Source organism: Coptis chinensis, chromosome 4, assembly GCF_015680905.1.
Source record: "Coptis chinensis isolate HL-2020 chromosome 4, ASM1568090v1, whole genome shotgun sequence".
NCBI classification, from domain to species: domain Eukaryota; kingdom Viridiplantae; phylum Streptophyta; class Magnoliopsida; order Ranunculales; family Ranunculaceae; genus Coptis; species Coptis chinensis.
The window spans coordinates 105,398,232-105,421,011 of NC_141459.1; the positions used below are offsets into that span (position 1 = coordinate 105,398,232).

The window sequence follows — 22,780 nt, forward strand, 5'->3', positions numbered from 1 at the left end:
TCAGGTCTTGTGCATGTTAACTAACGTAGGCTGCCAACAAGACTTTTAAAGAGTGTTGGATTAACTCTTACACCTTCATCATGCTTAGACAACTTTGTGACACATTCAACGGGAGTGCTCACCAACTTGCAATCAGCCATCTCAAACTTCTTGATAATTTCTTTTGCATAGCCTTATTGAGATATGAGAATGCCATCTTCCATTTGCTTCACTTCTATGCCAATGTAGTATGACATGAGCCCAATGGTCCGTCATTTCAATTTCTCTTGTCATGGTCTTCTTGAATTCTTCGAATATACTTGGATCTTTTCCTGTAAAGATTAAGTCATCCACTGCACATACAAACATACAGGCAACTTAACACATCTCCATTTTCATTTGTCTTAGTGTAAGTGCATGTTCGTAGGGACATTTAGTGAAGTTATTGTCGAAATACTTGTCGACCCTACTATTCCATGCCCTTGGACCTATATATGACTGGGCTCAATAACCAATTAGTCCCTACTAACAGTACTAAACAAAGGACTGAAAGGAGATATACAATTAAACAAATTAACTGGAAAGAGGCAGAAGACCCCTCAGTCCCCTCACCAAACCTCTATCAGTCTCACACAAACCACTCTTTATTTATGGCACTTGTATATTTTGAGCCTCTTTTAATAGCATTAGCATGCAAATCACAAGCTTCCGATATTTTAAACACGCAATTAACATATACATAAGTCTCGACATTTTCTTTTCCTTTGTTTTATTTATTTATTTTGTTTCGTATAAGTTATTATTTTATACTAATTTTGTAAATACAGAAGTCTAGACTCAATGAAGAATTAACATGTGTGACACATCCTATGCAGATCTAGTGAGTGCGGGATACATTTTCAACTCCCTATTTATTTATTGTGGTGATCCAATAAGTTAGCAACTTAGCAATTAGACCATATTGTCTTACAACAAGACGTAGTACAATAATTTATGAAGATGACACTAAAAGCAGATTGGCTTATGGGCAAATACGTTAAGACTTCATGAAAAAAAACACAGTGATTGATTAAGGACGGCTTACACTAAAATGAAAATAATTAACCAACCCTTGTCTTGCCTCATGTCTTTTGTCCTTTTGCAACCTACTCATTTCCATTATCAGTTTTCTAGCTTTTCTACTTCTCATCTCTGATCAAGCTAACACAAATATATGTTTATCTATTTATCCTGTACGTTGACTTGAAGAATTCTTAAGCTAAAACTAAGAATGTGTGCAAAGATGTGTACGTGATGATGTAACATTATAGTATCTTGTTGGGGGGTTACTGGTTAAGTACTTGATAAAAAAACTGGGGGCCTGAGTTATGAATACGGAAGTTTGGAGATGGTTATTGGGTTTAATATACATAGTAGCTGTTGCAACAATCTGGGTTGCTGCTGGTTTTGTTGTTCAATCTGTTGTAGATGGAGGTGTTTCACCGTTCCTTGTCACCTATGTATGCAATGCTTTACTTATGATTTATATTCCTGTTGTTTAAGTTTGGCATTATTTGGAGGATTCAGTTGAGTGTACTTGGTTTTGGTCTAGTAATAAGAATGTCATTCATGCTGGTCGTTCGGACAAGGAAGAGGTTCTTCTTGGGCAGAGCAATTTAACTAGGAAAGGGGATGATCTAAATCCATCTGAATTTGTTGAACATGGAGAAATGAGTGAGGAACTTGTATCTAATAACCATCTGGATGCCAAAGGGCGCTGGACTCGTACTAAAACCGCAAGAGTTAGCCTCTTGTTGTGCCCTTTTTGGTTTCTTTCATATCTCTGTTCCAATCTCTCTCTCAAGTATACAAGGGTGACAGTAAGCGTGTCTAAATACTTTTAGCATTTGTTGATTATGCATCAGTTTAATCTAAATTGCTTACATTATTTTGGCTAGTTAAGTAACTACAATAAACTGGAAAAGATTTACATAGTATCAGGGAGGGTACTAGTAACAGGTCTACTCCTCATTCTGTTTTCAAGCAGATGTTTGTAAACTACATATTATCTAAGGAATCCTACTAACAACTCACAAATAAACATGCCTAGGAGGTTCCCCTATATATGTTTCCATTCAGGTCTTCCTTCTTGAACACCATTTGGTATTCTAATTTTAGATCCTATATCAGCTGAAAAAATAAATAATCTCCAAACTTAGGTGATCCTCAATACGAATAGCACGGTGATGACCATCAAATTCTGTCAAATATATGAAGTCTAGTTACATGTGGTAGAGATGCCGTTTCGGTGTTTCCTGTTTCTAGCTTGTAATTAATATTATTTTCTCCTGCAGTCAAATACCGTCTTAAACAGCACATCTAGCCTTTTTACCTTTTTGCTCTCTCTAATATTCTTGGGAGAGAGGTTCACATTGCTAAAGTTAGTAAGCATCCTTTTATGTTTTGGAGGAACGGTAATTGTCAGCTTGGGTGATATGGAATCTGAATTAAGTGTCATTGATACAAATCCTCTGCTTGGTGACATTCTTGCTCTTGCTTCCGCATGCTTGTATGCTTCATTTATCACCATTATTCGTAAGAGGATACCAGACGAGGATGAAAAGTGTGGACGTGTGAGTATGGCGCAACTACTTGGATATTTAGGCCTTTTCAACCTCTTAATATTCCTACCAGTTGCCCTTGTACTGAATATTACAAACTTGGAGCCTTTTCACATTTTCAGCTGGAAGCAGTTTGGTCTCCTAATCGGTAAAGGTTTGTTTTTATATCCTCACACATCTTGACCCGTATAGTTCCAATTCCTACCGTACGTCTTACAAGCAACGTCATTACCCATCAAAATGGAACCACCATCAATGCTCTCATAAGAAGTAAACCACTTTCTATTTGGGCACATATGATAGGAACATCCGAAATCAAAAATCCACCTTTCGGTCATATAGTCTTGTGTGGACACACAAAGACTGAACTCATCCCCTTCAGAGTCCAAGCATAATTTGCCTCAATTTTTGTCTTACCTTTCTTCTGACCATCTCTCTTGTTCTCTTTCTTCAGGTGAGGACAATTACTTGCGTAATGTCCCTTTCCATTGCAATTGTAGCACTGTACATGTTTTAAAGGCTTCTTTGACTTGGACCTAGAATTTCCATTGCTTGTAGAATTCTAGTCATACGAATTTCCTCTTGCCACTAACTCGTGTCTTCTTCATCAATGTTATTCTCAACTCGTGTCTTCTTCATCAACTCATAAGAAAGAAGCGCAATTTGAACTTCGTCGAGATCTACATCTTCTCTGTTCATAAAGTTAGTCATTAGATGCTCATAGCTTTCTGACAAAAAGAATATTAAACATGTTGCTTAATCCTCATCATCCATCTTCATGCCAACATTCAAATAATCCATTAGGCGTCGACGGAACTCACTAACGGCTCTTGTATCATTGAACCATCCACTATCATGTACCGATAAAGACGCTTCTTAAGATACATCTTGTTAGTCATGCTCTTGGTCATATACATAGACTCTAGCTTGAGCCAAATACCGGCAGCGGTATCTTCTCCTATCACACTATACATAACCTCATTAACAAGACACAACCGGATTGATGAACAAGCTTGTAGATCGAACTCTTCCCAATCATCATCACTCATACTCGCTGCCTTAGATTTAATCCCCTTTAAAGCCTTATGCAAACCTTGTTGGATGAGGATGTCCCTTACTTGGATTCTCTAAATCCCAAAATTATTTTTCCCATTAAACTTTTCTAATTCAAACTTAGCATTTGACATCTTGGGACCCATTTTTTTAAGTTACACACAATAACCCAAAAAAAAAATTTAACTCTGAAATTTAATCGAACACCTTGTCTACACAAATTCCTAGGTCGTAAACCTATGTTCTGATACCAATTGTTGTGAATATAACACTGTGGAAACAACGTTACCCACTACAATAGATCAATCTTACACAAGAATCGATCCTTCTTACTAGACAAGGCTTCAACACCCTCCAAAGTAATCCCAACACTTTTCAATATCAAATAACAAGTATCTAAAGTAAAACAATTAATATAAAAGAAGAACAAACCACAAGACGAGATATATCGTGGTTCGGCAATTTGCATACGTCCACACTGCGAGTTCCAAGCTTTACTAGATGTCTAGAGTAACAGATTACAAGTCTCTCAATTCACTCACAAATAATGAACACTCAACTCACAAAGAATTGCTCACTTATAATCTCTCTTTCTTTGTTTTGGAAAAGTTAGGTTTCTACAGAAAAAACCTATATTTATCCTATTTCAGAAAACTTCCGAAAAAAAGCAAATTCGTGCTTAAATCTGATTGGAGCGCAGTCATTTGAAGAGCTCAGGAGTCACCAAATGCACTTATATTTATCCTATTTCAGAAAACTTCCGAAAAAAGCAAATTCGTGCTTAAATAAGGTAGAGCGCGGGTCGCGCTAAGAGCCTGTAAGTCACCAAATGCATGAGCGCGGGTCGCGCCTTGTCCAGGTGTAAATGGAGCGCGAGTCGCGCCCTTCACACCAGAATGAGAAAACATCTTTTTTCTCTACATATCAGAACTTTGTTTTATTTTTTTATTTTATTTTCTTCTCTCTCAGTTTTATGACTGATGATGAGCCGATTTGCTTTCTTTTTATATCAAGGACTCTCATAAGAAACGTAAACCAATAGGTTACCTTTTGTTTCACAAACAATAAAATTCATTGGTTTCCATTATAATCATGTGGGTATTTCACAAACAATAGGTTTCCATTTGCAGCCCCGATGATATGGTATTTCACAACTAATTTTATTGTAGAAATCGGGTACCTAAGGCCCCCGATGGTATTTCACAGTTTTGTTTCCAGAAAGTCTTCAATTGGAAGTGCACCTCTCCTCTCGCCACAAGCAATATAGGCCTTTGGCACCTTAGTTTCACATTTACCTTAACAACCTTGCTTCACTCACAACTCATAATAAGCAAGCCATTGAATCAAACCGAACCGAAAGTGAAAGAATTAAAGTCGCGATGTTACCGATCCCAACCAATGGGATATTCTTTTGAAGAAGTTGAATTAAAGCCTATGAACTATTCAAGCTTATATGGGTACCGGATGAATCGCCATATCAATTGTTTAACGAGGGGTTGTAATTGGTCATTGTGTTTTGAGTCAGAACCAAAGAGATTTATAGCAGAATGAGAAGATAAGTTCAGGGATTTTTTCATTTGGCATTCAAGGCAATAAAGATCGGCAAAGTGTACTTCAATCAATCCCATAAGCTTTGAGCTGCCGATCCCTTCGATTGATTTTCTGCTGTTACGGCCGATCCCTTCAAATTGAAATACCGCTGGATGTGTGTTTTCTGGAATGCCGTTGATCCAAATGATATTTAGAATTGTCGCAGATCAATAGTTAGGAAGAAAGTTTGAATTCGAATCAAATTGAAATGCCGCTGATCAATATTTAGGAAGAATTGAATTGCCGCTAATCAATATTTAGGAAAAAAGTTTGAATTCGAAGAATTGAATTGCTGCTGATCAATATTTAGGAAGAAAGTTTGAATTAAAATCGAATTGAAATGCCGCTGATCAATATTTAGGAAGAAAGTTTGTCGCCGGGTAGTAAAATTGAATTGTCACGCTTGAATTACCAAACCGATTTGTTTGAATTGCCACCGGGTCAGTAGTTGAATTTGCCACCGGCTGTATTTGATTTATCACGCTTGATTTGCCACTAATTGAATTGTCGCGCTTGAATTACCCGGCTTGATTTGCTTGAATTGCCGCTACTTGATTTTGCCGGCTGTAGTTGAATTTGTCACTTTGATTTTGATTTGTCCCTCGCTTTGATTTGCCGCTAATTGAATTGCCGCTATGTTTTCTAACATATGAAGTTAAATTGCCGTCTTTGGAATTGATTGAATTGTTTGTTTTAAACAAAGTTTGCCGTTAATCAAGGAGCAGTGGAAGCTTGGAAACCCATTGTAGATGTTGTCCATGCAAAGGGTGGTATCTTCTTTACCGGTTCTCCAACTTCATCCCACGATTTAAGCACCAACGGAGGATTTGTCTCTCTTGATATATTTTCACGACATATAGAAGGTTCAAAGATGGACAAGACGGTATGAAATCTACTAAACTTTTATGCATATGTGAAGTATCATGTGAAGTGCACCAGAGGTTTTATACAAAGAAGGATGAAAAAGAAGGTGGAACTTTTGGTGAGATTTTTGCGTGAAGGAAGTTGTAAAAGGAGATGAACATGTAAACATGAAGTCCCAAGGGCATGGCTGTAAGAATAAACTTACAATCTTTTCAAAATAAAAAATGCTTAGAAGACAATGCCTCACTTTGGTCAAGAAGATCAGAAAAATTCGTTACAGAATCAAAATTCAGGAATTTGACAAATTCCGAAAAAATGGTTAAGAGTTCCAAAATTCTATTCATGGAGAAGGTACACCAAATTAGAGTAATTTGCAATTTCCTGCTTGCATCCACATTACATTGATCCACACATGCATCAAGATCCATTTTCCAAAAAAAAAAAAAAAAAAAAAAAAAAATTTGTTTGCCACACAGGCTTTGCCCATGTAACAAAGAGAGGGCGATGTTCCGGCCCCCACAAATGTGGCCCAATAAAAGCCTAATTCAATACAAACCCACACTCAGAGCCCATGCTCAGAGCTTATCTACAAAAATCCCACGCTCAGAGCCCATGCTCATAGCTTATCTATAATAAAGCCCATGCTCAGAGCCCAAAAAACCCACGCTCAGAGCCCATGCTCAGAGCTTATCTATAATAAAGCCCATGCTCAGAGCCCAAAAAGCCCATGCTCAGAGCCCAAAAAGCCCACGCTCAGAGCCCATACTCAGGGCTTATCTACAAAAAACCCACGCTCATAGCTTATCTATAATAAAGCCCATGTTCAGTGCCCAAAAAGCCCACACTCAAAGCCCATGCTCAGAGCTTATCTATAATAAATCCCACACTCAGAGCCCATGTTCAAAGCCTATGCTCAAAGCCTACATACCTACACGTAAAATCAATATCAATTGCGCACATATTTTGCGAGTCAAACAGCTTCCACAACTTCGTCCACAACTTCATTCACAACTTCATCCACATTCAAGATTCACTTCCATCAACTTCATATCGTGTGACAGTTCTCCCGCCAGTTCTCCAACTTCATCCCACAATTGGACAATTCTCCCGCCAGTTCTCCAACTTCATCCCACGATTGGAATATTGGAGAACGAGGAAGTAACTATTACCAATCCTACCTATAAAATCCAACATTCGTTATTTTTCCAGAACTACGCAATCGATACTTGATCCCAAGCAATATCTTTGGGTATGTAGGCAATTTCAAAACGAAAGTCCGGTCTCAACTCTCCCAAACAACCATCTCCTTCGCAATCTCCTCCGAAAAAGACCACTTCCGACACAACTGGTGTGTTTAGGCAAATCTTGCTGAAACAATCTCATCTTTAACTATGTTTTGTGCAAACAACATGATTACATAGCACAAAATACTAAAGCAAATGAAATGTGTGCACATTTTAATTGGTGAAATTATGTAATATGTGCACATTTTTTTTTGGTGACGGAGCTTTGTAGTTTGTAATTTGCAGTCTTTCTGACTTTGTATTATTTGCAGTGGTTGATTGATCATCCAAAATTCCTCTCCAACCGACTCTATATATGCAGTGATTCATATTCCAGCATGATCATTCCAGCCATTGTTCAAGAACTAATTAACAGTCAGGACGATTAGTCATACTATTCATATGTTAGAATGACGTTTATATATGACATGAAAATGGCCTACAGTGATAGCTGTGATAGATTATTGCACCTTTAAGTACACTTATACTATATTGCACCCTAGGCTATTTGCAAAGTTGCAACACAGTGTTTCACTCTCCGTTTAGTTTAAACACAAACAAAAATCCATCACCCAACAGTGTATTCTTTTCTCACATTTTTTTCTCAAATTTAGTAACACCTCCATATATCCAACTTATTCACAAATAAATACCTAAAATATGTGTCTGTGTGCGTGTTCGGGTTGGGCGAAATGGATGTGTACACGCAAAAATGTGTACCTAGGTCTATGCAATTGATTTTAGAGTCGCCACTAACTTTATCAAGGAAAAGTTGAGTAAAACCTATGTGAAGGACTTGCCCTCGAAACTAGATGATTATTGGGTTCGGGAGTCAAGGTACGATGTGGGAAGGTGTTAGGCACCCACAATCGCCTGGTAAAAACCAGCCTTACTTCTATTGAGGTGTAACGTGTTGAGATAAGCAAACGAAGAAAGCTTGAAAAATTAATCTATCAAGTTGGATGATCCTCACTAAATTATTAAAAAACTAATAACTATATGGTATAAAAAAATAACCTAATATGCAATGCTAAAGGAAATAAAAGAAAAAAGAAAGATGTCACCTTGTTCGGAATGTTGCCTCATACTTGATTGTAGATTGATTGATTGATGATAAACTTGACACTACACCATAAGGGTCATTTTGTAACACAGCAAAATTTTCATTTGTAACACATATATCCGTTAGTACCTTTCTAACGGATATAATTGTTAGGTAATTTTGTATCCGTTAGTATATTTCATTTTATTTTTCCAATTATTTTCAAAGTATTGTTTTAATATTGGGTAACAATTATATCCGTTAGTAAACAAATAAAAAAAGGATAAAGAACATCTAACACAAAGACCAAAAGGGTATATGTGGAACTAATGGGAAAAAGATTAGAACTAAATAAAACGATGCAAACTTCATTTCTCACCTAGCATGAGAAGCATAACGATATCAACAACACCCGAGTAGTAGTGGAAATATTAATATTAATAATGGAGCAAGGGAAGTTTTTTGATTTGATGAAGATCAAAGTTCGTACTCGTCATATCTCTTATCGCACCTTTTTCATACTATCTTAATCTTAGCCTTCTTATTACCTTTTGTATTCATTCTTATCTGCTGTTGTTACCCTTTGAAGGCCAACAAGTGTTCTTCTCTTGGTGAGTTTTCCATTGCTTGCATTATTGTTTATGAAATGAGATCTTGTTTTTGAGATTTGTTTGTATTTCTTCAATTTGGGTCTGATTTGAGAGATGGGTATTGTTGTTTTGGGAATGGGCCAATTTGATGATTTGAATTTATGTTTGTTTTGATACTAGGTTTGGGTATGGGATCTACAAGGAAAATGGATATGTTGTTAGGGGCTTGGCATTTTAGATGTTGGGTGTTTAGTAGTTTTGTTGGATTGGGATTTGTTAATTCAGTTGGTGGGAGTTACGATAGCTTGGATTCAATTGTTATATTATTGTTGTGAGCATTTTAAAAGGATTAATGAGTCAGTTTCTTTGTGTTTGGAAATTGAATATATTAGTTTGATAGTTGGTGCAACTTTGGGCATGTAAGCATGTTTAATGTTGTCTTTGCAATGTTGGTGCATTCATCATTTAGTTAGGTTCACCAAAATTGCATTTTTTTGTTTAATCTGATTTTTTTTGTCTTCCTCATATTGCACATATTTCTCATCCAGAGCTTCAATTGATGGGAACTTATAACTCATTACTTTTGTGCCTTAGATTGTTTGGGAAGACGATTGGGGCCACGACTTCTTGGATGGCCTGATGATTCAATGGTAAATATTTGTTTCATGTTATACGATTTTAATCTAGTCCTAAGTGTGTGACTGTTGAGAGACTGCTTCTTCTTTTTTGAAATATTTCTTATGTTGTTTGAAGCTGATTCTTTTTTCAGTTGGTGTGCAGAGGCTTGTTAGTGATTTTTATAAGATTCTCAATCAAGTGAATTCTGAGGAAATACCAGATGGTGTGAAGCTGCGGAGACCTTTAGTCAACTAGTTCTTGAGATGAAGAACAATCAATATGATGCCAAGACATTTGCTATCAAGTTAAAGGCAATGGCATGTCAATAATATTTTCGCTTTGATTACTTAAATTGTTTAGTTTACGATCTTTACATGTAGTTTGTATCTCAGTTCGAGAGTCCTCGAAATAGTTTCATAAGGAAACATTGCATCAAAGTTCTGCTTTTGCAAAAAATAGTAGTTCTTAACTTCTTAAAAAAGCCTATAATGGTTAAACAACTAAGAAAGAGAAACAGGGTTTCAATTAGCAAAGACACTTTAAAACCCTACAACTATTGGTTAGTTAGATTCATAGTAGGTTATTAGATCCCTTGGTCCATTTTCCGCTCCCTTTGTAACCAAGAGGACATATTGATCACTGAATTTTTCGGATGTGGTCTGTAATTTATGCACAAAATTGTTTTCGGGGTAGGAAAATAACAAGATTGTTCTAAGGTTGATAACTTGTCTTTTATGGATTTATTCAATTGAGACAAGGAGGTTTTATTTATTTACCATTTATTTTACTAGTGTAAGTGTTGTTGGTGGAGAGAAAATAATGTTACCCCGTGGTGACATCATGATGGAAGGAAATATTAAAGTAGTAAACAGTCGCATAATAATAATAATAATAAGAGTCGTACTAGTGGTGGTTCAAGAGTTACCAAGGAGAATATCACCATTTGAAAGTGTTGGTGGTGGGCATGATATAGTAGACGCTGCTGCATCGATCAACAACAACAACAACATTTTTCTAGATCATCGCCATCATCTCGTGAAGACAAAAGTCGCTGATCTTAAAATTGTGAGTGACTTTATTCATTTTACTATTATTACATTGTGAATATTACTTACTAGTTGGTTTTGTTTAGTGTTGTAGGGTTTGGTACATGTTGCAAAGAAGATGCCCAAGAATGCCCATGCTCATTTTATACTTAGACTAATGTATCGTCGGCGTTTGTGTCAACCACAAAAGGTAGAAATTCGTTTCATCAAACTATTTTCGCGTGCGATATTATTATGTTTTTTATTATATTTTTGGAGATTCACTACACCATAAGGGCCATTTTGTAACAGGGCAAAATTTTCGCTTTGTAAATCTAATAAATGGTGTAACTCTACTTATAAGAAAGTACCATTTCATACGAAGTTGAGCATTTTTGAAGACTCGGGAAATCTCTATAATTAAGTAGAATTTGTTAGGATCTCAATGTGGTGCAATGTTTCTACACCGTTTGGCTGATGTGCCTTGCTCACTCAGACAGTGATGGGACTCAATTATCAGTTTATATTATGTTAATGATACAACTAACTTTTGAATGAATCATTAAAAATCTCGAAGCTTCTTAGCTCATCATAAGCTGCTTTATTGATTGAACTAAACTAAGTAGCCTATTCAAGACTTTAAATGGCAAACATGATAAACTACATTTTATTTGCAATTTGAGTACTTGATATTCCGTTATTATGTATTGTTCCTTTTGGTATTCATTTATTATGACTGCATGAAATTCCTTACACTACAATAACTTGTTATGTGTGCCTCTAATATGTGTTTTTCTTTCTCTTATTTCATTCTTTAAGAGGATGAAGGATTGACCTTAATCGATTGATTTTCTTCCATTTTTTAAAGGGTGTGGGAAACAATGATTATTTCGTGATATGAATGCAAGGCAAAAATTTAGTTTTGAGTCATCGATTCAAAAGAATGACATCTAAGTTCACCTTGAAGGTATTGTTCTAGCTCAAATCTTGGGTGTGTATTTTAAGTTCTTTTAACACCCTTGAAAGGTAATTCTTTGTGTACTCTTTTTTCTATTATTAGAAAAAAAGAAATTACTTGCCTTGCTGAAAGAAATTATTACAGACTAAATTTGTTCATATGAAGGAAATGGGTTGTTGGTAGTGTTTAGATATTGTTTTTTGCATTTAATTCACTTGCAAAATGTTATGGGAAATCGTTAGCACTATGGCGTTTGAGTGGTAGCTATTCTACCTTTCTAATATGTTGTGGGAAATCATAGTGGTAAGGGATGAGGTGTTGTTAAGGTGTTATAAGAATTGTGTGATAATGTTGAGGTAATGCTTTTTGGATTCTGTTTTAAGCCTTGGTGAGAGAACCATTTTGTCCAATTTCTTTTCTACCATGGTAGACTCATGATATGCATCTTTGAATCTATGTGATCTTTTAGGGAGGGTGAATCAAGTAAATTGATTTGGTTATGTGTATGTTAAGCTTACTAAGTGATTGGACAAGGGATTTATTTTTCACAAGCACAGTTTAGACATATGAATTTTGGTTGTTTCTTAGGTGCATGAGTTTAATTGCTTGCTTGTATCCTTGTTTGTTAGTAATCAACTGATTACTTTATGATGGATAGACACTTCTTTGGCAGATAGGAATTTGAATGGAGACATAGATGTTCTCAAAGCAATAATGAGAGAGGTACACTTGATATTGCGGCATTGTTGTATAATACACTTGGAGATTATCATAGAAATAGAACTGTCCACATCCTAGTGCCTTCATTGAGGTAAAAATATGCATGTTACGTCATTTTGCGGTATTAACCTACATTTTAGGGTTCAACTTTTTGTGGTCTCTTCTTTTATGTGGGAAGTATGAGATTAAGGCGACTATTTTTTGGTAAAAACAGGTATACACATCCAACGATGTAAGGGTGCAGATGGTGGTGCTACTTCTGACTGGTACTTGGCATATTCTCAATGGTCGAGTTGGTAGTTTTGTCAACTTGTTAGTGTTTGTCAGTTTCTGTTATGTCTTACAATTGTTATTGTAACTTTGGATGGATACAATTAGGTTAATTCATTTTTACAAGTGTTTGGTCTGTAAATTGGGATTTAGATTGGTGGCTTTAATTATATAATATTAACCGAGTGGGGGGTTTTTTTTTTTTAATTTTATTTACTTGTTACTTGAGTTGTAATGTAATGTAATATTTTCATATGTAAGATGGATTGTGGATAATTCGATGTGATGTAGCTCTCTATAGGGTGGAAACCTTTTAGGGCCAGATTTTGTTTTTTGTTGTCCGACTGCTTTTTAGTAACGGTTATATCTGTTACGGTAAATGTTAGTAATGAAAGGGCCCCAAACTTCACTAACAACAGTTATATCCGTTAGAAATGAAATATTTGTGTGGACAATCAACAATTGACTATTTGTTACAAATAAATACCAACGAATATAAGCATTTACTAAATTAATATATGTAACAAATATATCCGTTACTAAATTTTGCCTAAATGATCAGAATAACCTTGGAGGTAATGGATATAAGCGTTAATAAAAATATAAGTAACGATTATAACTGTTACTAAACACCATTTATGGTGTAGTGTGATCTTGAATTGACAACTGTGATTTTTGGATTGAAACAGGTGATTTGAGGGAAAAAACAACTTTTGGTGAAAAGAAGTTTCTACTCAATATCGACGAGAAGAAAAAAAAGGCTAAAATGAAGAACTAGAAAGAAAAAATGAAGAACACTAAAGAAAAGAAGGTTATTAGCTCTGAATAACTAGGTCCAGATTATTAACTCCGAATTACTAGCTCTAGCTTGCTCTAGATTCTTTTTTGTGGGTGAATGAGACCCATATTTATAGCTTTTGGGCGTGGATTCAAATATGGTAATGAGTTTGATCCAATGGTTGAGTGTTGATGAAGAAAAATCCAATGGCTCTGCTACTTTCGGGTTGCACCTCCTAAACGGCCCTTGATTCAAGAGGTGGGATAAGGGGGTGCGATCTTGGCCCTTGGTTTTGGATATTTCAGATGGATTAGGGCAAAAAATCAAGCCCTACACGTCCTTAATGAGCCCATAATCCGGGGTTTCCAAACTTGGCTCCAAAATGGCATATTCTTCTAGAATATTCTTGATTTTTGGGATCAAATCAAATCAAACAAATAAGGAAGGTTATCTAGGTTTTGGAGGCTTGAAAATGGGCTAGAAACCCTAATGAAAAGGTCCAACTCGAGCTGGATCCACAGCCCACAAGCACAAGTCCAAAATCCACAAAAAGCCCATTTTGACCATATTTTCAACGTTGCAAATTCCTTTGACCGGGTCAAAATTAAGGCAAACTCTTCTTCACAAAAGTTGTTCATGAATCCATTAGGAAGGTCCATGAACTCTTAAAAAATACCCTTGGGTCGAAATCTTACTCCAATAATATATTGACCTTTGAGCAGTAGCAGCAATAAAATTTTTGAAGCGGGATATGGCAAGATTAGGGTTTCAAATCCAAAAGGAACCTAGGCAAGCTTGTACTCATTTGAAGGATTTTTTCAAGAGGAATTCAAATATGAAATAATCTTATCTAAAGAAAGAGTGGAAAAACGAGATTTGGGCTCCAAAGGGTTCTGAGGGGCATTTTGGTAATTTTAAACTCAAAATTCGAAAGCAACTAAACTTCACCCCCATAGCTAGAACATGATAAGGAGAGTCTAAAAAGACGCTAAAAGAAGAAAAAAAAAAAAAAGAAGATTGATGTAGAAATGAAGACTCTAGAAAGCAAATCACCTTATATGATCAAATTTAATTCAAGGCAAAATCATGAATGAATTATGCAGGGGGCAAAAATGGGGTGTCTGGGATGGTAACTTTGCATACTATATATAGTTTTTATTTCCGACATCGTTGAAGATGGCGTTGATGGCATTTGAGACGCCATATTCAACCAAGAGAATAGTCCGGAGGATCAATTTGAGTTAAACCAACTCTAGAGGATATTTTTTTTTTTTAGAACGAATTTGTAGGCGGACTTGTCCACAAACATCAACTTTTCATTGGCCTAATCAACTTTTGGGCAGAAAAACAAATTTTTCGGGCAGCAAAACCACCAATCAGCACTTGATGTTTTGTGGACAACAAACAGTTGCCTGTCTACAAACTTGTTCTGATTTTTTTTAGTAACTCCCAATGAAAAATTCCAACATTAAGTAACCTACGAACCCACTATTTCAATTTTAGTAACCCTCAAGGATAAAATAAGTTGGCCCGACCTTTTTACATTTTTTTAAATACATGTTTTACCCCTCCGTGTTATTATAGATATAAAGCATAATTTTTTTTTTTTTTTAAATATCAGTTTCACCCCTCTACGTTATATTTATAAATAAAATAAATTTGGTGATTGTTCATATCCAAATAGGTAATGTATCTCATACACTATATTGATGTATGAACAATGATTGTTCATACCCTAAATATGTATGAACACTAATTGGTCATACTCCAGTAGATGTTCTTGCTAATCATACATTATGTTGAGGTATGAATAGTGATTGTTCATACCCCAAATAAATATAAACAATGATTGTTCAATCATAGCTCATGTTGAAGTATGAACATTAATTGTTCATATCTCAAATAGGTATAAACAATAATTGTTCGATCATACGAACATTGATTGTTCATATCTCATGTTAAAATATGAACAATGATTTTTCATGCCCCAAATAGGTATAAACAATGATTATTCATACTTTAATAAGTGTTCTTACTAATCATACATTATATTGAGGTATGAACAGTGATTGTTCATACTATATACATCGGGTTATTTCGGTAAGGCCGGGCCGTTTATTATTTTGCATCAGGGGTATAGTTGATCTTTCATCTACCTGAGCCATTTTTTGTTTTGCGTCAAGGATATATTTGACATTTTATCTACCCAGTCCTTGTGAGTGATTAAAAAAAAAGGTACGTAGTGTTAAGACTTGAGAGTTACATTTTCGACTGTTTTGTCCTTAAGAGTCACTCCCTGCATATTCAACACCTGCATAGATCAATGTCAAATATTTGGATGTCGGGCGATATATCGGACCCCCAAAAACTGATATATATCGGATATATCGGTAGATATATATCTTTTTGTTGACCGGTCAAAATTTTGTTTTGTATGTCGATATATCGGAAAATACGAGAAATATCGTTGATATATTAATAAAAATTGGTCAAACTCAACAATCTATATCACAATATCGATATATCATAAAATAACAGAGACAAAATGTGTCGATATATTCCTCTAATATATCACAATATATCCATATCGGGTACCTCAAAAACTGAGATATATCGGTAATATTTTGGTCATTGGCATAGATCACCCCTATTTGTGTGGTCCGTTCACTTTTCACCCGCTTTCCATGTAATACTCACACAAGTATACAACATCATTTTCCATTATTGATTATACGAATGTATCTCAGGCAATTTATAGATATTAGCATTCTGGGCACGATCGATAAGCGTGAAACCTATTCTGGCACGCGCGATGTGCCTATTGTTTTTCACACTTATATTATGGTGCCTATTCGAAATCGAAATCAATCGGGTTAAATAAAAATCCGATTCAAAATTCAAATTTGAATAGATCATTAAAAATTTATATTCCGAGGATTTGTTACTCTAGATGTAAGGAGGTCCCACTAACCATAGTTAACAATTCGGTGAATTATTTGTTTAATTCGAAAACGCTTAAAAATGTATTATTTTTCAATGATACTGGAATAATTCATTAATTCGGCAAGAAATCATTAATTTTGAATTATTCGTATTGTTACTATAAGTTTGCTAAGTATGTTGTTAAATTTTATCATTATTTTTTTTTTATTTTTAGCTTCAGATTATTATCTTTCGAATTACTTACTAACCCGAACTTTTGCCATTTCCGTTTTTTTAATCCGAATTGAAAAAATGAATTTTTATTGAAGCTTCGAATTTTATTCCAATATTTTCCATTATCTAATTTTTACTGTATTACGAATTGTTAATTATGCCACTAATCCACTAATTTAGAAATATGTTAAATTTTTCGGGATAAAAAAATTTTAAAAAAAAAATATAAGAATTTGTCTAAAATTTCTGATGAAATTGTCGAAAGTTCGGATGGCATAGGTTGTGCCGTTGTGGCATGGGTTGTAATAATAGTGTGAAAATTTGTCTGAAATTTCTAATGAAATTGTTGAAATTTCGGATGGCATAGATTGTAATAATAGTGTTTAGCGAGGACAAAATCAGAAAAATTAAAAAAACTACGAAAGGTAGGGCGCGCTATTTAAATTTTAATAATTAAAGTAGTTGGATATCATCTCTCCCCACTTATGAACCACGTATTTGAATTAATGCATTTTATTAATGTAGGTGGGGGACCAGACGGGATGACAGTACGTTTGGGGGTACCACTGCTATTCCTAAGCAAAACGCACGTTGTGCGTGCATCAATCTAGTAAGTATATAACTAGTAAGCCCATCCTATTTTCCTACAACAGTCCCTTGAACCGCAATGCATTTTATTCTTCTACTTGTGCTGCTTCTACTGGACTGCTCTTCTTTTGGAGTGGTAGCACTCTCCCGCTCAAAAGTAAGGGCTCTACCAGGTTATCCAGGTCTCCTCCCGTTCCAACTTGAAACCGGGTGACTTTCTAATTAGTCTCTCACTGCTACAAATTACTTATTATCTCATTTTTATGTCTTGTGCAAACAACATGATTACATAGCAAAAAATACTAAAGCAAATGAAACACATGTTTAAATTATATGTGTACATTTTAATTGGTGAAGTTATGTTCCAAATTCAGATACGTTAATGTAGATGACTCAGATGGTGTGGAACTATTCTATTACTTCATCGAGTCAGAAAGGAACCCCAAAGAGGACCCTCTTATGCTTTGGCTCACAGGAGGCCCTGGTTGCTCAGCTTTCAGTGGACTTGTTTTGGAAATAGGTGATCCATGTTTTTTCATTAATCACATTCTATCAAACCAGAATCGAAGAGTAGAAAAGAAACAAGGCGACAATGTAAACTGGGGAAGGGGGTTTCTCTTCTACAGATTTTCAATCTCGTTGCCTTGTGTTTCTAATGACTATTTAACCGCTGTAGCAATCAAGAAATAAGTGTCAAAGCAAACACCCTATGAGTTTTAGAATACTTGAGCATTGGCCATTGGCAGATGCACTTGTAAAAGAGGAGGATACTACAGTCCCATAATCCTTTGGTTCCATGTAGGTCCATTAAGGATCAACGATGACTACAGTGGGAGCGGCTTGCCTTCATTTGTGTTAAATCCATACTCTTGGACGAAGGTATGATTGAATGAAGCATTTTAAGTCATTTCTCTTTGTCGCTAATATGGTTCTTGTAAAGCCATCTGTGAGGGTGATCACTTTTGAAGGCTCTGATATTTATATGGTGACAATGAACTTCCAGGTTTGCAGCATTATCTTTCTAGATGCACCTGTTGGTACTGGATTCTCATACTCGAGTAGTTTGCTGGGATGGAACAGCAGTGACACAAAATCATCTAGACAAACTTATATCTTCTTAAGAAAGGTGGGGAAGCCCTTCGGATACGCTTAGCTCATGAAAGCCACATAAATATATTCGTCGCTTTAGAGTGTGTGAGAATGGACCGGAAAAGAAAAAAGATATACAAGTCCAAAAAAATTGTAACAGGACATCGGCAGTAGTATGCTCACATCACTGGTCAATAGATTACTAGAGCCTTCTGAGCAGTTTTAAGTTTTAACAGGACATACCAAATACCCCCTTCCTCAGTTTGAGATAAGATTTTTACCGCACCTGCCTCATTGACACAATATTTTCAGTTCATCATGCAAGACATCCATGATCTATCATGATTCATAACATCCTGTCCAAGTGTTTTATCCATGTATATTTCAACTAATTGGAATGATCTTTGGCTAGTGGTTGGCTGATCGCCCAGAGTTCAACAATAATCCATTTTACCTTGGCGGTGATTCTTATTGTGGCATTACTATTCCAATCATTGCCAAGGAAATAGCAGACGGTGAGCTTTTGGGGGTATTTGGATCATCCAGCTTTAAATTTCAATTTTCTTTTCCAGCTCAATTTAATGAAATTCACGTCACTCAATTTAATGTGTTGTTCATGATGGTGTGGCAGGTATTTCAGCTCAGCACAAACCACTCATCAATCTGAAGGTACATACTCTGAAGTGATATCTGAAGCAAGTTGTTGTGTAATTTAAAGAGTTCACTTTGCGTCTTCACATTGTGTTGTTTATTCTTCTTTCTCTCATTCAAAGAAATGAAGTCAATGGTCACTTTGCATAAGAAGCGGTGTATAAAACATGTTATTTTCAGTTTAAACTTGAACATATTGGCCAATGGTAATGCCCCAGGGATATCTATTAGGGAACCCAGTGACAGATGTGCATTTCGATGGTAATTCAAAGATTCTGTTCTCCCATAGGATGGCACTTATAACAGACGAACTCTACGAGGTAATTCTATTCACCACAAAACATTCCAATTTTTTGAATTTCTTCCTTGTATAGCTTGCTCTTATTGAGGCGCATGTGATATTTATTTTATTGTTTTTGTAGTTGACGAAAAGGACTTGCAAAGGAGAGTATGTAAATGTAGATCCTAAGAACGTCGAATGTGTCAAGAATCTGGGAGCTGCTTTAGAGGTGGGAGTGTGAGGATTTTTCTGTCTCCTTGGGCTTCTAAGTTTTAAGTCCTCTTGGAACTGTCAAAGACATGTAAAATCAAAATTTCTTTTGCGTTTAGCAGTTGATTAATAGGGTGAACGAAGCCCATATTTTGGAGCCAAACTGCTATTCTACGGAGCCAAACTGCATTTCAGATCCCAACAACTGCACTATAGAGTTACCTTTGGAAAGAAGGATACAAGGAGATCGAAGATTTCTTGGAAAGAAACTTCCAGCTTTGCTTTCTCCTAAGTCTGAGTGCAGGGTAAGTTCCATCTCTTTCTCTAAACTTGCGTGTAAGTATGTTAGTGCATACTCTTCACATGCTAAGAAGTTTTCAGCAATACCTAATTAATCATTGAACTTCACTATGTAGGAATTTAATTATGTGTCCCTGGTCTACTGGGCAAATGACGATAGTGTTCGCAATGCTCTCCATATCAGAAAGGTATGATTGTTTCACAGATATTCAAAGAGGGAGATGGGATATAATTAACATCAGTTGGGTATTCTGTGATGACATTCAGGGATCAATAAACACATGGGTAAGATGCAAATTTAAGAAGTTACCTTTGGAAAGAGATGTTCAAAGTAGTATAATTTATCATCAGAATCTCAGCGCTAGAGGTTATCGTGCTTTGATATACAGGTAGATATATCTCACCTTCCCTTTATATGCTAAAGGTTTATAGCAAGTTCATTCTAGTTTTTGTTCTGTTGTGTCGTCAACTAAAGAAAATCCATGTCAACTGGTTACATTTCCAATCTTTTATTGACTGTTGACTCGGCAAAAATTGTGGTAATTTCTTTTTTTTTTTTTTTGACAGGCAAGCGGGGTTTTTTAATTAAGAGGTCCCCTACCCCTTTCCCAGAGGGAGAAAAAAACAGGACTTATTACAACCTTAAGTACTCGACCCCGTTAGCATCTTCAAATACAATTTTCTTTATATCTTCATAAAATGAGCTTGGGGTGAGTTCAATAAAATAAACAATTAGTACATTCTCTGCTAATTTATCTGCTAACCTATTACATTCTCTATAAATATGAGTAATATGAAATGACTCTAGGCTGTTTATCTGTTCCTTTATGTCTTCTATCATCTTCTTTGCTCTCCATGGCTTCCTTTTGTTCTTTATGAGTGAGATCACATTCGTTGAATCTGTTTGGGCCTTGATCCTCTTAATATTGTGCTTGTTCGCTAACTTCAACCCTTGATGTAGTCCTTCTAGCTCAATGAACGCGATTGAGTGGAAGTGCGACTTCCCTTTATTTCTTTGCCATTACACTCGCCCCTCGATCATCCCTTAAACTCATTTGCCCATCCTCCTAGCTGCACTGTTAGTGTTCCATCGTTGTTCAAATTCACTATTCAGGTTCTCGCTCTTTCCCACTTGCATCTTCGAAGCCATTATCGAAATGGGCTCAATGTGTGCATTCCATCTTTGCATGAACTTCGTCTCTTTCACGCCCTTCCTCCATCTTGTATGTGATCGAGTTGATCTTTGTCTTTACATCCTGTATTACGAAATGTACTATCGATTAAGGAATCTTGTTTTCCTCTCGAAGATTCTGCTGTTCCTCTCTCCAAATCCAAAGAGAAAAGCATTTGTGACTAGCTTTAGTGCGTCGCCTTGCTTCCTTTTCCTTTACTCTTGACATAACCACTTTCGACTTCATCCCGCCAAGTTATCACATTAAATGCGGCTGTAGCCCGATAACAAAGAAGCTGCATTACCAAATATTCGAGTATGAGCACTTTCGAAGAGCAGTCTTTGATGACTTTCCGTCTCCCTCCAAAGATAACACACATATGTCATCATTTATGACATTTCATTTGTCGCATTTTATCCCTCGTTTTCAGCTCTTCATTGAAAAACATCCATCCCCACAAGCGAGTGTCGGAATCCTATTCGGGAACCAAATCAAACTCGCCAAGTGGCATCCGTCTCATGTTCCTTAAGCTTTCATAGGTATCTTTAAGATTGAATTCTCCTGTAAACAACTCCCTCCATACAATACTATCCTCTCCTCCTTCAATCTCAACCTCCTCTTCCATCCACGGTGACTATATCATTCAAGCGTGTTCTTATGTATTGTGGTAATGCGCCCATCTCGTCATTCTCTATAAAGCATGATACTTTAGAGTTAAGGTTACTGTAGATGCATAAGCGTAACACTTGTGGGAATCTTTCTCGAGAATGCGATTTGGATGCACCATGGATCTTGCCATAGATTCGTGTTCTTTCCATCTCCAATCTTGTATAGTATCAACGGAATAGCCGGTTCTCAACCCGATTACATTTCTCGACTCGGGAACAATCGGTTGGTATCTTCATTTCCCAAAAGTTCTTTTTGCTTGACTAAGTTCTTCTTAACCTAATTGAACCCAAATCGTTTCCTTGTTACTTTGCAATCTGCCATACTTGCTTCAGGGTTTCTTTGCCTTGTTTGTTGTTTTCAAATCCCTTATTCCCAGTCCTCCTTCAGCAAAGGGGAAGCACATGTCCTCCCAACTAATTAGAGCATTAGCTGTCATAAGGTCTAGCCCTTTCCATAAGAATCTTTTGTGGTAATTTCTATATTCTTGACACATCTTTAATATATAGAAAGACGAGGGGTCGAGTGAATAGTGAATGTGCGTGGACGTAGGAGTATTTTGGTCATTTTATAGTTTATTATTATTTTTTTAACTTTTTAGAGACAAAATAGTAATTTAATATTTATTAATTTTTTAAAAAATTAAAAAAAAAAAAGTTTGTGGATCCCACGTGGATACCACGTCCACAGTAGCTAGTTGTATTAGAGTGAATGGCTACATGGTTCCATTTTCCATTAAAGTGCTGCAATTACTAATATTATTATTTTATCTTGCAGTGGGGACCATGACAATGGTAAAAATCACTTGGGTACCCAAGCCTGGATTAAATCCCTCAACTACTCTATTATAGGCGGTGGCGGCCGTGGTTAGTCGATGGTCAAGTTAGGGGTATGTTTTTGACTTACAAGTTTCAACCGCCCTAGTCTTCTCGCAAAATCTGATAGCTAAGCAATATATTCTTATGCTAGCAGGTATACGAGGGCATACTCTAACCGCATGACATTTGCAACTGTCAAGGTAAGAATGTACCTCTCCTTCTCAAGTCTAGTAATGATATGATATATTATGCAATCCGATATTCTGCATTTGCTTCTCGAGGCGGGGGGGACACCGCGGCTCGAATACAAGCCTGAGGAATGCCTTGCCATGATAGCTAGGTGGTTATCTCACAATCCTTTGTAGTTGAGAGTGAGAACTTGTTGCGAAAGTGCACTATTAGCGAAAATCGCCGCGGATGTTGCCCATGCTCACCACGACCGTCGCGGGGAAAACTCTTGTTTTATGAACTCCTTTTATT

At 36.2% G+C, this 22,780-nt stretch overlaps 1 protein-coding gene, 1 long non-coding RNA gene and 1 pseudogene across 3 annotated transcripts; all 3 read left to right on the forward strand.

The window, feature by feature from the left end:
* Positions 1-1,037: 1,037 nt before the first annotated feature.
* LOC147506612 (putative vacuolar membrane protein YML018C) lies at positions 1,038-2,762 on the forward strand (annotated as a pseudogene). The gene is made up of 2 exons (XR_015221154.1): positions 1,038-1,838; positions 2,313-2,762. The product of XR_015221154.1 is annotated as a putative vacuolar membrane protein YML018C (transcript).
* A 6,240-nt stretch (positions 2,763-9,002) lies between these two features.
* On the forward strand, positions 9,003-10,009 carry LOC147506613 (uncharacterized). The gene is made up of 3 exons (XR_015220836.1): positions 9,003-9,022; positions 9,596-9,651; positions 9,771-10,009. It is a non-coding gene; the product is annotated as an uncharacterized LOC147506613 (long non-coding RNA).
* Positions 10,010-17,159: 7,150 nt separating this feature from the next.
* LOC147506614 (serine carboxypeptidase-like 18) lies at positions 17,160-22,371 on the forward strand. The gene is made up of 12 exons (XM_086558688.1): positions 17,160-17,324; positions 17,489-17,634; positions 17,917-17,993; positions 18,118-18,240; positions 18,616-18,718; positions 18,835-18,872; positions 19,073-19,174; positions 19,277-19,363; positions 19,467-19,649; positions 19,761-19,832; positions 19,912-20,033; positions 22,260-22,371. The coding sequence occupies exons 1-12, from the start codon at positions 17,194-17,196 to the stop codon at positions 22,351-22,353; spliced, it is 1,278 nt and encodes a 425-aa protein (XP_086414814.1). The 5' UTR covers positions 17,160-17,193; the 3' UTR covers positions 22,354-22,371.
* The last annotated feature ends 409 nt before the right edge of the window (positions 22,372-22,780 follow it).